Below are 22,333 nucleotides of genomic sequence, written 5' to 3' on the forward strand. Positions count from 1 at the left end.
TATAAAATTAATTTTAAAAAATAAACAATATACAGGGAAAAAAAAAAAAACAATGATACTGTATGAGGATGTATTCTGATGGAAGTGGATATCTTCAACATAGAGAAGAGCTAATCCAATTCCAATTGATCAATGATGGAAAGAATCAGCTACATCCAGAGAAGAAACACTGGGAAATGAACGTAAACTCTGAGCATTTTTTTGTTTTTCTCCCTAGGTTATTTTTACCTTCCAAATCCAATTCTTCCTTTGCAACAACAATAACAACAAAATTTGGTTCTGCACATATATATTGTATCTAGGCTATACTATAATATATTTAATATGTATGGGAATGCCTGCCATCTAGGGGAAGGGGTGGAGGGAAGTAGGGGAAAAATTCGGAACAGAAGGGAGTATAAGGGATAATGTTGTAAAAAATGTTAAAATTATATAATTAATAAAAAAAAATTAAGACAACTCTGAGATACCACTACACACCTGTCAGATTGGCTAAGATGACAGGAACAAATAATGATAAATGTTGGAGGAGAAGTGGGAAAACTGGGAGACTGATGCATTGTTGGTGGAGTTGGAGAGCAATCTGGAATTATGCCCAAAAAGTTATCAAACTGAGCATACCCTTTGATCCAGCAGTGCTACTACTGGGCTTATATCCCAAAGAAATATTAAGGAAAGGAAAGGGACCTGTATGTGCCAAAATGTTTGTGGCAGCCCTCTTTTTAGGGGCTAGAAACTGGAAAATGAATTAATGCCCATCAATTGGAGAACGGTTGGGTAAATTGTGGTATATGAAGGTTATGGAATATTATTGTTTTGTAAGAAATGACCAACAAGATGAATACAGAGAGGCTTGGAGAGACTTACATGAATTACTGAGTAAAATGAGCAGAACCAGGACACTTCAACAATGATATTGTATGAGGATGTATTCTGATGGAAGTGGATATCTTTGACAAAGAGAACATCTAATTCAGTTCCAATTGATCAATGATGGACAGAATCAGCCATACCCAGGAAAAGGAACACTGGGAAATGAGTGTAAACTGTTTTCACTTTTGCTTTTCTTTCCAGGTTATTTTTACCTTCTAAATCCAATTTTCCCTGTGCTAACAAGAGAACTGTTTGATTCTGCACATATACATTGCATCTAGAATATACTATAGCATATTTAATATGTATAAGACTGCTTGCCATCTAGGAGAGGAGGTGGAGGGAGGGAAGGGAAAACTTGGAACAGAAGTGAGTACAAGCTATAATGTTGTAAAAAATTACCCAGGCATATGTTCTGTCAATAAAAAGTTACAAAAAAAAAAAGAAAAAAGAAAAAAAAAAAAAAAAGAATATAAAGATGTGTTACACCCTTCCCCCCCGAAAATTATTTTTACCTTCTCTTAGGCACTCCACTACAAAAGTAAAGCCTGTAGTTCTTGGATGTAAGACATATTCATATTTCTCAAGTCCATTCTTTTCAGCAAACTCATTGCTTTTAGCCTTGCTGTTTTCTAGATAAAATTATAAATGATTAGTAAACATATAATATTGAAAAAAAAGGAGGAAAGAAAAGGTACAATCTGCTTGGAAAACTACTTTGTAACATGTAATCATACTCATTCTAAAATATGCTTCTAATTTTTTTCATTCTAAAACATAATTCAAATATTGAGTCATATTTTTAGTTATTAAGTATTCTGTAATAAACAGAAAAATTAGTAAGCTTTAGTTTCCTGAAACTTTAAATTCATCTTAAAATGAATTTGTAAAAATACAATATACTGCATATAGTGAACATGAAAAATGTATAAAATATGTTCAGAACCAACTATCATTTACAAATAATGCTATAAAGAATCTACTCATTAAATGTCAAATTGTTGATTAATTTAATCTGAAACCTTAAAATCAGCTTAAGCAGAGATATATTGTTTTTAAAATATATCATTAACATTTTTTGCTAATTTATAGTCTATTATGCAGAATACATATCTACATATCAATTTTTTCCAGGTAAAAACTATGTTAATATTTAAACCAAACCCTTCTTTGGCTGAACACAGTATTAATGTAGGATATGCAAATTGTCAAATAGGTCTAGCTCAATACTATTAAGAATATATATACATATATTAAACTCTAAAGAACTAAAATCCTTTATTCAAAGGATAATTAAGAGAGAGAAGGAAGGTCACAATTAGTGGGCTTCATATAATGATCTGAGAATTCACAAAGTATAAGTTACATTGACAAAACCTATGGTTTTCAGTTTTTCTATCCTGTACTACAGAATGTAGAGAATCAAGAAAACAAAACAAAAATTTTGCTATACTTTAAACATGATAGCTTTGTTAAGTTTAAGAATACTAAGACCCACTTCCAAGGAAATTAAGGTAATTTAGATTTTGCAGGATAAAATTAAATATTCTTGTAAGCAAGTCATTATAAAAGGCATTTTAAAATTTAAAATTTTAAATTTTAAAATTGAAAAATGAGTCAAAAATGCTATGATTAAAAAGCAAATCCAAAAGAGAAACTTCCAATTACAGCCTGCTACCTCGACTTGAACATGGGTTCATTTATCCTAACATTTAGTATTATGAATGAACTGATAAAATAAATATTTCTAAGAGTGTAGGCTATCGTAGAAGAAACCTTGAAAAATTGGTAGACGGGAGTTCTGTCTTAATCACTAACAAGCAGTAATTTGGGCCAAATCACTTGTCATTTACAAGCTTCAGCTTCTTCCATGTGGAAATCAGAATCCCCTTTTCTTCTACATATGGAATGGCTCTCTTAGCCATCTATTCTCCTTTCTTTCCTTCCAGACATCTGTTGAAATCTATATTCATTCAAAATCCTTCTCATGCACAAGATCTTTCATGAAGTCTTCCTGAGAGAGTTTCCCTCCTCTCTTATCATCTTAGTCTATTTGACTTCTCTTATTCAGTTAAGCTATTCAAATTTGTAATTGTGGCAAAATATATAAAATATATATTTGTTTTTTTCTGCTTAGATTGTAGCTCCATTCAGTTTCACCTTTGTACCTAAGAGTATCAAATTAAGCACTTTTAAAAATTGGTTGGATCAAATTATTCTAACATAAGACAACTTACCTGTGAGATCAGTCCCTTCTGGGGAATATGAGGAGTTGAAGTGGTTCCTGAATATCACAAAAATAATTTAACATATTTTCAAAGTGACTCTTATCATCCTTCCACCTTCTATGAATGAAGATATAGGCAGCAGCCTGCATTGCCCAACCTAGAATAAATTTGACAATTTTTAAAGTAAGCCAGTATTTGTCTTCTCAATGAATTTGAGCATGCTTTGGCAAATTTTTCTTTTATCTTTCAATCATCATTATGCAACTAACTTCCATTGAATTGGGACCTATCAGACTCCTTACAAAGGAAACTCTTCCTATTTTCCTCCAACCCCCAATCCTTCCTACCTCCCACAAGTTATATTCTCCTACACCATATTTATCCTATTCTTAAATACATCAGGAGATACAATCCCACATTTTGCTTCAAGAATTCATGTTACACAGAATACATATATAAATACTAAATACACAAAAACCCCAGTTAGATGAGAAAGTATTTTTTTTAATAACTGATGGATAGGAAAATGAGTGAAATTTAGGGAATTAGCTGAAAGAAGTGTCTAAATAGGCAGATGAAGTTAGAAACATACCTCCCAGATTCGCTATCTTTAGTCATAGTAGGATTTTTATAGTAGGATAGGGGAACATAACTAGTTCATTCTTTTCCTACTTACAACTGACTAGATTGAGAGGACAATTAGATGAGGTTGTTAAGGGATCATGATATATCCTTGATTCAAAACATGAGTAGTCTCTTAAAAGGGGTTGTATCTTCAGGGATGCTGAAAATCTTAAGACTTTGAAATGTAAACTAAATTAAATTGCCTCCAACTTTCCGAGGAACTTGCTTAAAAACTTGCTTAGGAAGGTAATTATTAACAAGTAGTAATGGGATGAAATTAAGGACATGTAGGACTAGGTCTCTGTTCTTTTTAAGACCATTTTTTCCATGTACAGTAGGGTGGTGGGCTGGCAGTAGGAGTTTTCTCTGCCTGATATGGAAGGACAAATTATCATCACACTCTCATCAAAACAGGCTGAACTAAACCCAGGAGAGCTTATAATTATAAGAATATCTACGTGTGTGTGTGTGTGTGTGTGTATGTGTTTATAGTTAGTATTGAAAATTAAATCCTCAATTTACAGAAACTGTTTTTGATAGATTTGCATGTCCTAAGCTAGAAATTTCCTAGGAAGTCCACTAGATGACAAGTATTCATCAAATATCTCTCTCCCTCTCTTGAGAAAAAATTATGTGCTTATTTAGTCAGGCTCAAAAACTCCAGGTATGCCTGTATAAAAAGGGCTGATCAGATGCAGTGCCAAATCCCTGCCCCTATTGGTATAGTGAGGAACATATTAACATGAGAAAAAGTAGTCAGTGTGATGCATAAGATTTTTAGAAAAAACACCATAATAATGTGACTTTTTATCCTAACAAAAGGTTTTCTACATATTACTTCTAGAATCAAATAGAAAAGTCTCTATTTGGCTCTTAAAATCCTTTATAACCTGGCCCTTCTGTAGTTTTGGAATGGAGGAGTGGGGAGGATGGGAAGAGGAGGGAGGAGAGGAGAAAGAGAAGGGGAAGAGGCTTCCTTCAAATTTTAGTTAAAATTCCATCTTCTGCAAGATGCCTTTTTGAAATTATAACACATACATACACACCTACACACAATTATAACACAAAACAATTACATAACACATATGTGTGTTATAGTTTCAGAAAGGCTTCTTTGCAGAAGGTGGATTTTAACTAATTTTGAAGAAAGCCTCTCTCTCAAATGCATGTGTGGATATGTGTATAAGAATATATATGTATGGAATGTGTGTGTGTGTGTGTGTGTGTGTGTGTGTGTATAAATAAAATGTTCTATGAGCTCCCTTCAGGACAAAGATAGTTTTTAACCTTTCTTTGTATCTCAGCATTTAAGTTAAGCATATATGTGTGTGTGTGTGTGTGTGTGTGTGTGTGTGTATATACACACACACATTTTTTTTTAAAATTTTTCCCCCCCATCTTTTTTTTTTTTTTTTTTTTTTTTAATAGGCTGGGAGTAAGTGACTTGCCCAGGGTCATACAGCTAGGAAGTGCTAAGTGTCTGAGACCAGATTTGAACTCGGGTCCTCCTGAATTCAAGGCTGGTGCTCTATCCACTACACCACCTAGCTGCCTCTTTTTTTCATATCTTGACTTACTGACAAGAAATAATTTTATGGAGGGGACAGGGGAAGGGGAAAATTTGGAGTAAAAGGTTTTGTAAGAGTCAATGTTGAAAAATTACTCATGCACATGTTCTGTAAATAAAAAGCTTTAATAAAAAAAAAGAAAGAATTTTGTGAAGATCGAGGGAAAAGGAGTCCTTCCATCAGTACCTCACCAACTTTTTTATCCATACTTGTATACATATCTGTTCAATCAATAGTTCTAATTTCTATATTCTCCACAAGATACTCTTTAAGATAATGTCTTTCTTAAATCACTCTGAATAGTATTCCTATCATAAAATCTGAATTCCTATTATGAAATCTGAAAAGCATCAATTATATAGGTAAGACCTATTCAGCTAAGTACTCATTTTAAGATTACATGTAATGTTTGTAATATTCCTGAATTATTTATGATGTCATCTTTAAGTCATTTTTTTAGTTATACTCAAGTTTCCTTCCAGATTTGACTGCCATTTCAATTGTTTACAATTCAGTCTGCAAACTTGTTTTAAAAAACATATAAGGAAACATTTTATTCTTTTTATTTTTTGATTTATTTGTTTAATCCTCGATTATTTTTATTTAATACTTCTGTTATATCTGTGTATGTCTGTGTATACATATGTTGAGCTTAATGGAAAAAATGCCTTAAAATCATTATCACAATTGTTTCAATAGAATCAAGGAAAGTCTGAAGCAAATAGTGAATTGGCTAGACTTTAATTCACATTACTTTTCACAAACATCATTAGTAAAATGATGTAAAATAATGTATTTTGTAATAATTATATTATTATATAATAATACATAACATAGTATATATAATTATATATATAATATGTAATACATAATAATGTAACGATGTAAAATAATAAAATTATGTAAAATAAAGACATTTTTTTCACATAAAAATGGGGACATTTTATTTGTATATAAAATCTGGGGCCAGAGTAAAAGAGGAAGACAGGAAGCCCCAAACATATAGAGAAACTTGGATTCAAAAGAGACAAAAAGTTTTGGGGAGCTTTATTTCTTCTGCCAAAAAATAATCCTCCCTGAAGTAAAGGCTGCTTTCTATCCTATCTCTATTCCCTCTAAAACTCTGCTTTAGAATGGCTCTGAATGTTCACATGGCCAACTGCTGTTTAACATAATATTCTCCCTGAAGCTTATAATACGTATAATTATTACATTAGAATTAGTTCATTTTCATTAATGGTGAATAACAAATCTGGACCCTTATATGTGAAATCAGGCAGGTGTTAGAGCTGTTCCAAGACGAGTTTAGAGAACTGACATTAAAGATAAATGCTGAAAAGAAGAGTCAGATCATAATAGGAGAATCTGTCAATATATCTCAGAGCACTGGCCTCTAAAGCAGTGGCCTTCCTATTTCCCAACCTGTTTTTCCCTCTATTTTCCAACCTTTTGGCAAACAGAATAACATATACCTGCTACCAGTGTCAAGCAAATGTTGGAGAAGAGTCATGACTGTATAAAATAAGCCTAGTGTAATTAGGAATTCTGGTCTCCTGCTACGCATTTCTTAACAATTTTCCATTAGTAAAAATGATAAGCATAGTACCCAATTCCATCCCAGGAAGTAAAGCACTATAAAGTAATTTATAAGTGATTTGCCACTAGGAGCCAGAGGCTCTTATTGAGCCATATGGAAAGCTACCTCACAAACTAAAATATCTATCGCCTCTCAAGTCTTAAAACCCTGATGATGTATATAGCTGGTTGCCAGACTATTTGTGAGAGGTTACTATTTATTACTTATTCTCTCAGAACTTCTAGAAAGATGAACTGAAAGGGCTTAAATTCTATACATTATGGCAGAAAGAACTACAAATTAAATCAAGAAAGATAGTAAGGAAGGAAGGGAAAGGGAAGGAAGGGAAAGGAAGGAAAGGGGAAGGGTAAAGGGGAGGGAAAGAGAAGGAAGAAAACAGAAACGTATGTATGTGTGTGTATATATATATATATATATATATATATTTGTGTGTGTGTGTGTGTGCACAAACAAAGTAAATACAGGGTATTGAGAGTAGGCACCAGTAGTTGGCAAGATTAAGAAAAGTTTCATAGAAAAGGTGGCTTTTGTGCTGAATTTTTAAGAAAACAAGGGATTCTAAGGTTCAAAGACAAGGAAAGAAATGGATGCCAAGCATTGGGAACAACAGTGTAAAGGAAGCTATTTTTTTTTCAATCTGATCCAACTTGATCTCCTTTTTTTACTACAACTCATTATTCACCTGTGATGTTCATTAAAATACACACATACATAACATATATGAAAACTAGTTAGATCTAAATGATATAGAATATTAACTTGCTTTCTTTTTCTAATATAGATAATATCACACAAATCTCCTGAGCACTGATATGGGTTTCAGTGGGAAAGCAGTTATATTTTTCCAAAGCTCAATGTAATTTTTACAATGCTTTCTAAAAAGAGAAGCCTTTAGAAACTCATCATGAATTGGAAATCATTCTTTTGCTTGGACTTTATATAAAAGGTACCTTCTGTACCATTTTTACAAAAAGTAAACCTTATTTAATGCCAGTGTATCATGCTTCAGAATTTTATATTATTTTAGTGTATGCAAAGGAGATATTTAACTAGAGCCTTTAATGTTGCATTTTGTTTCTCTTGAGTCAAATACATTAAAAAAAAAAAAGTAGAATCTTATGTTCCCTTAACTATTTGACTATAAAGATAACATCCACTATATAATCTGAAATTCCCCTCTCATATTTTCATTAATGATATGATAATGAATGTATAATCATTTTAATGAAGATTCTAGACAGATGACAGAGCAGGCATATATGGTTTCATAGCTGCAGAAAACTTCTTGCTATTGTTTTGGTAAAAGTTGTGTCAAATATCTTTTTTCATATTCTACTCTTAAGATATATTGAAACAATCTGTCCCCAAGTATCTTCAAAATTGTGTCACCTCTAGACTACCTTTCTACTGATTATATTTATTAATACTTTACATATGATCAGAAAAAATATCTGCACTTGAATAAATATAAAGTATTAATCATTTTCTCACAAGCACAAGTATTAGAAATCAAAACAAAAAGAAATCAAAAGAACTTGGCCTGGTATGTCATTCATGAATAAAGTCGCCAACATTAATATAATATATTGACAATATATCATTAATTTTTTGCTTGAAGTGTTCTAAAGAAAAGGAAACAACTACCTCTTCCTACTTCTTGAAACAAATAATTTCACTCTAATTAAAAACTTTTTTTCCCCCGACAACTAAAAAGCATTTGAAAGCTTTGTAGTTTCTACCCACTGCTTCCTGGTTGCTCTGTTCTCTGAGGTCAGTCAGCCAGTTTATAATTACTTATTAAATGCCTACTGTGTGCTAGGCACTGGGCAAAGTGTTAGAGATACAAAAAGAGGCAAAAGAGAATACATAATCCAATCCTTCCTTCTCACATCCTCAAATACTTGAGGATAATTATCATAATCTTGCTGTTTTCCAGGCTAAATATGCCCAGTTACTAGTATGACATAAACTGAAGATCTTTAAGCAACCTGATTGCCCAGCTTATCAATGCCCTAACACCCAGAAATGAACATAACCAATTCTTGGAAGCTATGCCTTTATTAAATGATGAGTGGGCCACCTTCTTCCCCCCATTCCAACTACCCACTGGAGGGACCCAGGCTAAACTCCTTCCAAGTAAGCTTCCCTCTGCCTCAGTGCTTCTATTTCTGACAATGTCTCTTCCCTCTCCACTCCTCCTGGCTAGAGTGATGCCCCCCCCCCACCTTGTTCTGGAAAGAACCCGGAATCCCCACTGCACTCTTAGGTCTACTCCTCTCTCAATATTGATGGCAGACTGATAAGAGAATCTTCAGGTGAAAATATCTTCAGTACTACTGTTGAACCTTGCTATCTCCTTTGCCTCTGTAGCCTTAAGACCTCTGGGCATATTTCCATTAAGTCCAAAGCTGAATCCTGCTAAATATTTTGTCTCCCTTAATTAGAATATAAGCTCTTAGAAAGGGAAATTGTCTTCTTTTTCCATTAGTATTTGACACAGTGATGGGCACAAAGTAAGAACTTAGTAAATGCCTTTTCCAATCATTCAATAATGATAATAGGTCACTACAAAAATCTAAGGAGCTGTTGCCTTCATGCCTGTTCATTGCTGTTCCACACACAGCTCTTACAGCCACAGAATTTCTTGGCTGAATACTTTAGTTTTGGTAAGGTAGAATATTAGTATTAATTAGTACTAATATTAAACTAAGGAAATAGCAAGGTGTTGTAGTAGATAAGAGTGCCAGATCTTAAGTCAGGAAGACTCTTCTTCCTGAGATCAAATCTAGCCTCAGACACTTCCTACCTGTGGAACCCTGGGCAAGTCATTTAGATTCATATGCCTCAATTTCTTCATCTGTAAAATGAGCTGAAGAAAATGAAGGAAAAAGATACTTTGCCAAAAAAATCCCAAACATGGTCCCTAATTCGGACACAACTGAAATAACTTTCTTGCCAGGATTGCCAGGCAGAGAAATTTAATGAATGGAAAAATGAAAGGAAAAAAATAATGGGGCCCCTGAAACTAGGGTAGGCCATCCCCATGACTTGGTTGTAGGTGTCTATTTTGGAGTTGTGACCTTAGTTTTCCAGCTGTATCTCCTCCTACTTCTTCTTTCACATTAATCAAACTGCTGTTTCTGGAATATACCTCACATTTTTCTACCCACATATGCTATTCCTTCTGCCTGAAATGTCTTCATAGTACATCTTTATCTGACATATCTTTATCATGTTTGTTGATAAATCAACTCCTTGAGAAATCAAGCAATTTGATATTGATTACACATATAAAGTCATCTAAAAAAATTTCCCCATTAGCCATGCTGCAAAGGAAAACCCAAACATAAAACAAGAAGTACTTGTCTAGATGAAACCATGGTTCCTCCAAATTCTCTAGGTTTGATTTAGTTGAGTGAGTCCAAGTCTAAAGCACTCTCTTATTATACTATACTGTCCTTCTGACAAAGTTCAAACCCTAACAAAGGGTATAACCTTCCCTCTCTGGTTAAAATACCAATTTCCGTTTTAAAAAATTGGGGAAAGGGGGCATGCATCTAGGTGGCACAGTAGATAGAGCACCAGCCCTGAAGTCAGTAGGTCCTGAGTTCAAATCTGACCTCAGACACACTTAACACTTCCTAGCAGTGTGACCCTGGACAACTTATTTAACCCCAATTGCCTCAGCAAAAAAGTTCCTGTCAACAAAAAATTGGGGAAAGGGGGAGAAGAAGGCTGCTCATTTAACTTATAGTTATCTGATTCCCTTCATCCAATAATTTTTGCAACATTTGCAAAAAGTTAAATGAGTGGCAAAATTAAATCTCCAGAGTATTTACAATCATTACATGAAGAGAACATGGAGGTCAATATCAGCTCTAACAGGCTTGTAAACTGACTTTAATTATTAAAGGAAGTTAGAAAGTTAGGAGCTGATTTATTAGGGTTTTTTAATTGTCTAAACTAAGAAAAGTGTTAATAATACAATTAAACCTAAAAGTGGGTTCCCCCACATTTTCACTACTACCCTCAGCCTATTTGTTAAATATTTGCCAGTATCCCCATCTGCTGCACTATATAAACATTGCTTGCTTGAGCTCAGCAGAAGAGCAACAGACTTAAGAGAATTAAGACATCACCAGACTGGAGGAATGATGACTACAGAACGATAATAATAAACAATAATGAACAACAACAATAGGAATTTATATATAAATTAAGATTTATAAAGTGCTTTACATTCACTATTTCATTTGAGTCTCATAACAGCCATGGTCAATGTTCAGGATATGATAAAGGCTGCTATCAATACCAATTTCTGTTCTGTAATGTCATATTGCCCAATTTTAAAAAATAACCTTCAGGGCTTTAATTGCCTTACTGTTACAAATTTAGATGATATCTTAATTGAGAAGCAGTGTGGTATGGTAGAAAAAACTTGGGTTTAAATGCTGCCTGTTATTTACTATGTGTGAAATCTTGGTCATGTCGCTTGACCACTCTGAGACTCAGCATACACATATGTCAAATGAAGAGCCTGGGCTAACTGACCACAAAGGCACTTCAAGATCTATCCTTCTATCATACCTTATTTTCAACTATATGACCTGAATATACTCAACAGAAATACAATCAGTCAATACAATCATCAGTCTACTAACAATTATCAAACATCTACTCTGTTTGTGAAAGCATGGGAATACAAAGAAAGGCAAAAGAGTCCTTGCCCCTCAAAGACCTATCTACCAGGGCAGACAACTTGTAAACAACTATGAACATACAAGCAATAAGCAGTATAAATAGGAAATAATTATCAGAAGAAAGTCACTAGAATGTGATGTTTTAAAAGGTTACAGAGATATAGTTTCTGGGTATTTTAATAATTTTATTAATAATACCAGCATTTTAATAAAAGAATGGTCATTTGGTGTCTCTTAAACCAAAGACAATCGGGGAGACTGGCTCATAGTTGTTGTGTCCTTAGGAAGAAGAGTGTTCAAAAGGATGGTAATCAATGCTGATTGGTTAACAATTAATGAGAAAATTAATATTATAATGAGGGGAGAAGAGTGACAACTCCTGGACTATCTCTGTACCAGATCATTCCAGCCTTGGGCAATTTTTACAAAATGATCTGTCTTGATTCCTTATAAGGTTGGGTGGAGTTGTATAAAAGAGAAGGTTAGCTCAAACTTTAGAAACTGAGGTCTTGAAATAAGGATAGAGAAAAGAGAACTCTGGATCTTCCCAAATCATTATGTCTCTCAAGAATTAAGGGGAAATTAAAAAGGCTTCTTTGGAAGTCAAAGAATACAGGAAGCAGAAATAATAAGAAGGGAGTACATAAATTAGAAAGTTTCTGAGTTATAGCATTCCTTCATTTCTCATATACAAAACACAAAAAATACACAGATGACCTACATCCCCCTAAACAAAATGTAAATAGTAACTTGTGGGATTCCCACTAATCCATTTATTTTTGAGTCCAAAAATTTTCTCACATTTGTGAGAATACATATTTATTTGAAATAGTATTTATATGTACTAGTATTTATTCTATGAATTCTTTCAGTTGATAATTTCATCACAGCCCAACCATACACTGACACATTCAATAGGAAATATCTGAAGCTAGGTAAGTGTTGTGTCCTGCTTTCTAGAGCCCCCACATCGGAGTAAATAAAATATCCTGCTTTCTACAGTCCCCACACCAGGGTAATTAAAATATACCTTCCTAGTGGAGAAGTGATGAGCGGAGACCCCTGAGGATGGTGGAAAGATGGAATCCATTTATTTTTCAAGGGCTTTCCCCTTTATATAACGTAACATAAACAACACTGAGCACGTAGAACCACATAAACAACTTGCTATTGTATGTAGTTTGCCACCTAGTGTCACTCTTCTTCAATTTCAACAGAGGTTGTCACTGCCCCCTGACTTCTTAGGGGAGATAGGGAACCAAACCAGACATTGTTAGCAGGTTCCCTCTGGCCTAAAGGGGCTTATACCTTACCCAGAATTCCCCCACTGATTGTGACCCTCTAAGGGAAGAGTTAGTTGATTGGTTCTTGTCAGCATGACTCTTAATTACCAAATTTAGCTGACCATCTGACAAGAAACCATATGGCTGGCTCATTTCAGCACAAAATTTATATAGCATTATGATGGAATTCTATGACATGTGTTTAAATTAATTTCTTTTTTATTATGATATAGGTTTTGCCTAAATGATTGCATGTTTAATCTGTCCAGTTTTGCTCTGTGAGAAAAGCCACAGAAATGAGTAAATGCTAAAAATGACTGAAATGTAAGGGAGTCTTGAAAGAAAAAAATCTGCACTTTTTGTTGTTCTTCATTTGTGTGAGATTCAACTTTGGGATCTTCTTGGCAAAAATAGTGGAGTGTTTGCCATTTCCTTCTCCAGCTCATTTTACAAGTTAGAAAATTGAAGGAAAAAAAACTGGTTTGAAAAATTGAAAAAAGATGATTTGCCCAGAATCACACAGCTAGTAACTTTCAAAGATCAAATTTTAACTCAGGTCTTCCTAAGTCCAAGTCTATTTCTCTAATCACTATGCCACCTGTAAGGATGCGGTTCCAGCAAAACAAGAGAAGGGAATTGTAAGGGCCCTTTAAATGGGCGGACAGGGTGCATCGGGAGATTGAGGCCCAGAAGTAATTTCTGTGGATATTAGGACTGCCTTGTAGGTGGGATTTTGGCCACAATGAGATAGCTTTGTAATGGGTGACTCTCTCCCTGATTGGCTGTGTGTGTGACCTCACAGGCCCTTTATAAGCCCACTGCAGGGAGCAGTCGCTCTCTTTAACCTGGTGCTCTTTACCCTGGCTCCCTAGCCTGGGTGGCCAAGCCGAGATGGGTAGCCAAAAGAGGTAAGGATTTTGGTAGTGAACATTTGGGTCTTCTGAACAGGTGTTCACTAGGGAACCAACAAGTCAGGGCATCACTCAGGGCATTATGTGAGTAGGTATAATAAAGGCTTTTAAGATTACACATGGCTGTTCTTGAGTGCGCTACCGGTTATTAAACTATAGATTCAAGAGATCATGGCCAGAGACCTTTGAAGGCCTCAGGAGGCGAGCCGGGTAGAGTTCACACTGCAAAGGTCAGTGGTCAAAGGTGCTCTGTTGGGCCTAGGACAGACTAGTAATTGTAACTGCCAGGTGAGCACGTTACAGCCACCAAACTGCCTGTGTTTAAGACTACTACTGTAGTCTTTGTAAGATTAGAATGCAAATAGGGATCTTCCTCTCCAGGCACTGAACACCATCTGGCAATGGGTGCAGTTGGGGCAGAGTTATTCAGGCCATGAGAGGAGGGGGCATTGTCTGCACTAAGCTGAGAATTGTAAGTAATGAAATAGGGAGGAGACTGATTTCATCCCTTAATGTTTACTAATACATTGTAATCTCCCACTTTTCTACTATTTTCTCCTCCCTCTCGAATAATGGATAGACAGATTTGCAGAAAGATAAATTATATATATATATATATATATACACACACATACATATACACTCTTTGGCAAGTAATTTAACTTGTAATTATTTACACTTTCCTACCTGCAATAAAGAGTGTGGAGGAATGAAGAGAAAGTGGTGAAGAAAGATGCATTCCTTTTATAGAAAATTTAGTTTTAAGAAGAATAATTATGTTTTTTCCCAACACAGAAAATACTATTCTGTTTAGTAAAAGACCATTAATTAAAATTACTGCAAATATAATAGCTCGTTTTATTTTTAAAGCAGCTACCTGTTTACATTTAAAATTGTCAATATTCATTACAAATATAATCAGAGATAAAACTGAATATTTTGCTGAACAAAAGTATGATCTTTTTTTAAAAATTCATATGGACCCACATTTAAAACCACATACTAAGATAATCAGAGATAAAACTGAATATTTTGCTGAACAAAAGTATGATCTTTTTTTAAAAATTCATATGGACCCACATTTAAAACCACATACTAAGATAAGATCAAAATGGGTCCAAGATTTAGGCATAAAGAATGAAATCATAAATAAATTGGAAGAACATGGGATGGTTTACCTCTCAGACTTGTGGAGGAGGAAGGAGTTTGTGTCCAAGGAAGAACTAGAGACCATTATTGATCACAAAATAGAACATTTTGATTACACCAAATTAAAAAGTTTCTGCACAAACAAAACTAATGCAAACAAGATTAGAAGGGAAGTAACAAATTGGGAAAACATTTTTAGTTAAAGGTTCTGATAAAGGCCTCATCTCCAAAATATACAGAGAATTGACTTTAATTTATAAGAAATCAAGCCATTCTCCAATTGATAAATGGTCAAAGGATATGAACAGACAATTTTCATATGATGAAATTAAAACTATTTCCACTCATATGAAAGAGTGTTCCAAATCACTATTGATCAGAGAAATGCAAATTAAGACAACTCTGAGATACCACTACACACCTGTCAGATTGGCTAAGATGACAGGAACAAATAATGATGAATGTTGGAGGGGATGTGGGACAACTGGGACACTGATGCTTTGTTGGTGGAGTTGTGAAAGAATCCAACCATTCTGGAGAGCAATCTGGAATTATGCCCAAAAAGTTATCAAAATGTGCATACCCTTTGACCCAGCAGTGCTACTCCTGGGCTTATATCCCAAGGAAATACTAAAGAAGGGAAGGGGACCTGTGTGCCAAAATGTTTGTGGCAGCCCTTTTCATAGTGGCTAGAAACTGGAAAATGAATGGATGTCCATCAATTGGAGAATGGTTGGGTAAATTATGGTATATGAATGTTATGGAATATTATTGTTCTGTAAGAAATGACCAACAGGAGGAATACAGAGAGGCCTGAAGAGACTTACATCAACTGATGCTGAGTGAAATGAGCAGAACCAGGAGATCATTATACACTTCAACAATGATACTGTATGAGGCTGTATTCTGATGGAAGTGGATATCTCCAACAGAGAAAAGCTAATCCAATTCCAATTGATCAATGATAGACAGAATCAGCTACATCCAGAAAAGGAACACTGGGAAATGAGTATAAACTGTGAGCGCTGTTTTGTTTTGTTTTGTTTTTCTTCCCAGATTATTTTTAGCTACTGAATACAATCCTTTCTTTGCAACAACAACAACAAAATTCAGTTCTGCACATATATATTGTACCTAGGATATACTATAAGATATTTAATATGTACGGGAATGCCATCTAGGGGAGGGGGTGGAGGGAAGGAAGGGAAAAATTTGGAACAGAAGGGAGTACAAGGGATAATGTTGTAAAAAAAAAAAAATTACCTATGAATATGTACTGTCAAAGAAAATGTTATAATTATAAAAATTAATAAAAAATTTTAAAATAAAAAAATAAAAATTCATAATTATCTCTTGCCTAATAATTAACTTTTCTAAAGTGTACTGACAATGTTTGAAACAAAGATTTTAAATAAGTTGTTTTAGGTCAAGTTTGTTAAAACCAAATGTATAAAAAGTGAAAAACTTCAGAAGTACAAATCCAAAAATTTATAAAAATCTAATTTAACAAAAATCTTCATAATTTTGGCAAATGGGTGATTCTCTGTGGTTCTAACTTTATAAAGAGACTCCTACCTAGTTTCAATTTTTCCCACCACCATGATTACAACAGAAGCTGCTGAAAATACATCTCTTATCTTTTACATGCCTTTAGAAACGGAGACTGGATGACAATGTTTCAGGCTATGCAGTCTCATATTATCTATATTCCTTAAAATTCATAATTTCTCTGGATCTCATAATCATATGCTTCAGTTTAACAATTTAAGAATCATTATGACAATATAATTTGATGACATCAGGTTATATTAACGGAAAGTTTTTCAATGTATCAGTCAGTTATTGTCCACTACTTTTTCCATACCTCACTTCCTTAACAGCCCAGTTGCTCATTTAAATCCTCACAAAGAATCAACCATGATGATTGTTCATATATAATTTGTAACATTTTGTATTTGTTTATTATAAAATAATGCTCAACACCTACTCCCACAATATATTCATCTTCCTATGTTTTCTTTACTTCCTCATAATTCATCTAAATTATAAGAGTTAGACAATCTCTATTAATGATTTCTGAATGATCAGATAACACTTTTCACTAGACTTCTATCCTTTTAATTATTTATGCCTCGTGTTCTATAGTCTTACCACACAAAGAATTACATCTATGCCAACTGGACACTAAACTGTACTTATGATCAAATTATACCACTTTCCAAAATGTACTATTAAAGCCTATTACTAAGTATTAAGTGGACAGGATGCTTTTTCAAATAAAAAAGTTTTGAAAGTTCTAGAGCACCATGACTGTACTTTCAGAACAGGGATCCTTCTTACCTAATGACCCTGCTATCTGCATTAGGATCATTGTAAGGATGTATCCCCTAGAGGCTTTAACTGTCCATGTAACATTTTCCTATGTTTATATATTCATTAATAACATGTGATGAGCTGGTAAAATTCAACTAATTGATGACTGTTTTCAAAGGAACTACAAAGCACTGATTCCTTGGGTGGGTGCAAATGATAAGAACATTTCCTAGGGTTAAAAAAACAAGCAAATAAATTTTGCTCTATCCTCTTATTATTATTTATTATTATTATTATTATTATTATATTTATTATTTATTATTCAAACTCATTCTCTTTATCTCTCTCTTTCTCTTTCTCTATGTCTCTTTCTCTCTGTGTTTGTGTATCTGTCTCTATTGGAGTACAAAAATCAAAAGTTAATTGTATTTTCTTGAATTCAAAATTGTACATTCTTAACAAGATTCTGCATACATTTCAAAAAACTATAATTTGACTGTTAATGACAGCCAAATTTTCTTTTCTAAATTCAGTGACACAAAAGAGACACAAAGAGCCAAACATTCTTCCCTCTCCCTTAAAATACATTTCATGAAGATAAACAAAATCATCTAACTGGGGCTTTAACATATAATTTTTCTTCTACCTTGATATATAAATTCTATTATTTCCCACATTTTGAGTAAAATATTTTTAATTTCAAGTTTTTTTGGCCTATTCTTTGAAATGTTATGATTTAATATCTTCTCCAAGTTCTGTTCATATAAATAAAGAATTCAGCATTTACAGTCATTAATAACTGAACCAGATAATTACAATTTGAACACATGGTATATAATCATTTACTTGGAATGTAAAGCCTATAGGCTAAAAAAGTTATAAATATCAATAAAGGTCCCCGATAGTTGCCATGTAATAACTGGCAAAACCTAGGATAATTGGAGGTAATATTTAGCTTAAGATTAAAATTTTGCTAACCTTAAAGTTAGGCATCAGATCTTTTTCCATTCCCTCATTTTCCTCTGATAAATTCAACGTTCATTCCCACCATTAAGTATTATTTTAAAGCATGCCCTAATATTTTATTTGCTGTTCTTATTTTTCTTGGACTCCCTATTTTCTCTAGGCTCTCTAAAAATCGTCATTTTTTGGCTAAGATTTTCTCTCATTAATACTATCAAGTTTAGCATTTCTTCAATGTTACCCAGTGCAAAGAATGCACTGGCTCTGGAACAAGAAGACCCAAGTTCAAATCCCATCTCTGACAATTATTATCCAGGTGACAATGGAAAAGTTTCACTTAACCTTCCCCAATTATAGTTTCTTCCTCTGTAAAATGAAGGGAAAGAGATAGTCAAGATTCAAAGTCTCTCCTGAATCAGAGGTATGATCCTATATATTCATGAACAATCAAATCAGTAAACATTCACTGAATACCTACATTATGATTGGTTTTGTAGATTCTTACTTACCTATAAAGAACTTCAATCTCAGAGAAAAAAGAAGGTATGAACATTAATATTAATGTAAGATTCAAATAGTATTGGCAAGGTAATAAGCAGAAAAGATCACAAGGCAATATATTACTATTTTGTCATGATCTATCACATTATACAGAAATTAGAAGAGGGTGATATATATTTCAAACTGGTATCATCTTGAATCCTATATATATAGGAGGTGAGATTTAAGCCTAAAAGAGAAAACATAATTTATATTCATAGAGATAAGAGTAGGAGGAAGATTTGTTGTGGTTGTATAGTAGTTTTCAATCATGACCATGACCCTATTTGGGATTTTCTAAGAAAAGATACTGAAGTGGTTTGCCACTTCCTTCAACTCATTTTACAGATGAAGAAACCAAGGTAAAACAGGGCTGCTACTGTCTGAGGCTACATTTGAGCATGTAAAGAAAGCCTTCCAAAGCACTGCCCTAGCTAGGGGCTTACATACAATCATTTAAACAAAAGCACAAAGCCACTTTGAAGGACAGTATTGTTACAGCAGAAGGGTAAATAGTGAGAGAGAAGGGTAGGAATTTAGGTTATAATCAGGCCACAAAGAAATAATTTGGATTTTATCCTGCTAGCAATGTGAAATCACCTCAATAGTGAAATGGCAGAACGATTGTTTTGGCAGGAATATAAGGCAAGATTAATCAGTGACATGTAGCTGGGGCAGCCAGCAATGCCTTTGGTAAGAGGAAAGTAGCTATATATTCTCTGCTTGAAAGATCACTGCAGGGTGAGGAAGGCAGTGCCAGCTAAAGTGTTTTACACTTCTGGGTACAATAAGACTTAAATAAGGGAGCACTGAGAGTCTATCAAACACTAGTATTTGTCATTGGCTAATCTGATTCTACTAAAAATGTAGTAAAACAATACTCGTGGTTTTTTGACTGTTGTCTGAAACTCAGTGTTATGGACATGGCCTCTAGATGGTGCTAGAAACACTATTTGGGTAATCCTTTTTATGAGTTCTGTGACTTCCTGTGCATTCATTATATGTCTAGAAAGCTAGAACCACAGAAGGTAAAGTCTTGTCCATTTGTGCCATTTAGGAAAGTGGAGTTTTCTAGAAGCTCCCAAGCAACCTATCCATCTACAGTATAAATCAGTTGTAATCACCAAGAAATTCCTTATCATTTTAGATTAATCCCAAGTAGGTTTTAAAGCTATGAGTGAACTAGGCAACAGAGCCCTTAAATGGTAAATCAGTGGCACTTAAATGATGTAAAAGGGACAGAAGAAATAAAAGGCATGGTGACTTCCAGCCAAGATGGCAGCGTGGAGGCAGACAGCTGCTTGAGCTCCGCGTTTTCTCTTAGGACTTATTCATGACAAGCCTCAGAGTTAATGCTTGACCGGAAAAGAAACCCACCAACAAAAGACATCCTTGAAATTCGCCAGAGAAGATCTATGTTTGCTCGGGGGAGGGTTGAACAGACTGGGCGCAGACTGAGGGCAGGCAGCCAGAGCAAGACAAGCTCACACTGCAGACCGGAGGGAGGAGGAGGGAGGGGTACGATCTCTTCCATTTCTGTGAAAAGACTTTTACCCCAGAGTGGGTACTCCGTCTTGACAGCAAGCCAGGAGCAGCAGAGAAGGTGTAAATACCAGAGGTAAAGAATAAAACCCCTGGAAGCCTCAGAGTGCAGACGAAGAGCAGCCATCACTGTCCTGTAAGTGCCTCACTGCTGTTTCCCTCAGTCTGTAGAGGAAGCTCGGTAACACCATCCAGCCCTATCTCCCCCCCCCCCCAACAGACCAATTGTTTCTCTTGTCAATTTGTTTTCTTTGATTCCGTTCTGACAAAATGAACAAAAAATTCAAAAGGGCTCTAACGATTGACAGCTTCTATATGGAGAGAGAGTAGACTTCAAATACTGAGGGCACTAAAAGCAGACTGTCTCCAGAGGAATCCCCTAAGGGGGATATGAGCTGCTCCTCAATACAAAAGACTCTCATAAAGGAAATCAAAAAGGCTCTCACAAGAGAGCTAGAAGAGAAATGGGAAAAGGAAAGGGAAGTTTGGAAAGAGTCTGGAGAAGTTATCCAGAGTGGATAAAGAGATCAAATCATTGAGAAATAAAATTAGTGAATTAGAAAAGGTAAACAACTCCAAGGAAAACAAGATTAGTGAGATGGAAAAGGTAAACAACTCCAAGGAAAACAGGATTAGTGAGCTGGATAAAGAAATCAGCTCTCTAAAAAATAAAATGGATGAAATGGAAAAAAATTCCATAGAAGAAAAAAACTCACTTAAAAACTCAATTGGACAATTACAAAAAGATATAAAAAAAGTGAATGAAGAAAATACATCATTGAAAATTAGACTCAAACAAGTAGAAATGAATGACTCAAGGAGAAACTAAGAAGTAGTCAAGCAAAACCAGAGAAATGAAACAATTGAAAAGAATGCCAAGTATCTTATTGGAAAGACAACAGACCTGGAAAACAGATCCAGGAGAGACAATTTGAGAATAATTGGACTCCCTGAAAAATGTGAGGAAAAAAAGAGCCTGGACACTATTTTCCAGGAACTTATCAAAGAGAACTGTCCAGATGGTTTGGAAACAGAGGGTAAAATAGACATTGAAAAAAATTCATCGATCGCCTACTGAAAGGGACTCTAAAATCAAAACGATAAGAAATATATTGGCCAAGTTCAAGAACCATCAGACAAAGGAAAAAATACTGGAAGCTGCTAGAAAAAAGCAATTCAGATATGGAGGATCCACAATAAGGATAACCCAGGATCTAGCAGCGTCCACATTAAAAGAACGAAGGGCCTGGAACATGATATTCCGAAAGTCTAAGGAACTTGGTATGCAGCCAAGAATAACTTAGCCAGCAAAAATGAGCATCATTTTCCAGGGAAGAAGATGGACATTTAACGAAATAAATGAATTCCATCTATTCTTGATGAAAAAACCAGACCTATACAAAATGTTTGATCTTCAAATACAGAACTCAAGATTTCTAAAAAGGTAAAAAGAAACCTTTAGAACTATATTTCTGCCATAAAGATATGTAAAGAACACATGTATAATTTGTCCTAGAAACTAGAGGTGGAAAGGAAATTATATCATAAAAAAGGGTAAAGTGGTGGTACTACATCTCATAAAGAGGCAAGGGAAACATATCTGAGAGAAAGAAAGGAGGGAGATAAACATAGTGTGTATCAATAGACATATTCGATTTATGGTGAAACTTCTTCCACGTCATTGAAAAGTGAGAGGGAAGGAGTAAGCTAAGGGGAAGGCAATACAAAAATTGTGAAAAAAAGGCGTAAAACAGGAAGAGGAACTTTAAGGTGGGGGAGGGATACTAAAAAGGGAGGGCTGTGAAAAGCAAGTGGTGTTCACAAGTTTAATACTGGGTAGGGGGGTAAGAGGGAAGGAAAGGAGAAAAGCATAAGCAGGGGTTAACAGGATGGCAAACAATATAGAATTAGTCATTCTAACCATAAATGTGAATGGGGTAAACTTCCCCATAAAGAGGAAGCAGTTAGCAGACTGGAGTAAAAGCCAGAATCCTACTATATGTTGTTTACAGGAAATACATCTGAAACAGGGTGATACATTC

The 22,333-nt window shown here is 34.6% G+C and overlaps 1 protein-coding gene across 1 annotated transcript in view; it reads right to left on the reverse strand.

Annotated features, from left to right (window-relative positions):
• Positions 1 to 22,333, reverse strand: part of LCLAT1 (lysocardiolipin acyltransferase 1) — a 115,340-nt gene that overhangs the window by 35,436 nt on the left and 57,571 nt on the right. The window contains 3 exon segments of the mRNA XM_074288253.1: positions 1,389 to 1,505; positions 3,111 to 3,132; positions 3,134 to 3,258. Coding sequence (XP_074144354.1) covers positions 1,389 to 1,505; positions 3,111 to 3,132; positions 3,134 to 3,258 — 264 coding nt within the window.

The sequence above is a fragment of the Sminthopsis crassicaudata genome, chromosome 2 (assembly GCF_048593235.1).
Source record: "Sminthopsis crassicaudata isolate SCR6 chromosome 2, ASM4859323v1, whole genome shotgun sequence".
NCBI classification, from domain to species: Eukaryota; Metazoa; Chordata; class Mammalia; order Dasyuromorphia; family Dasyuridae; genus Sminthopsis; species Sminthopsis crassicaudata.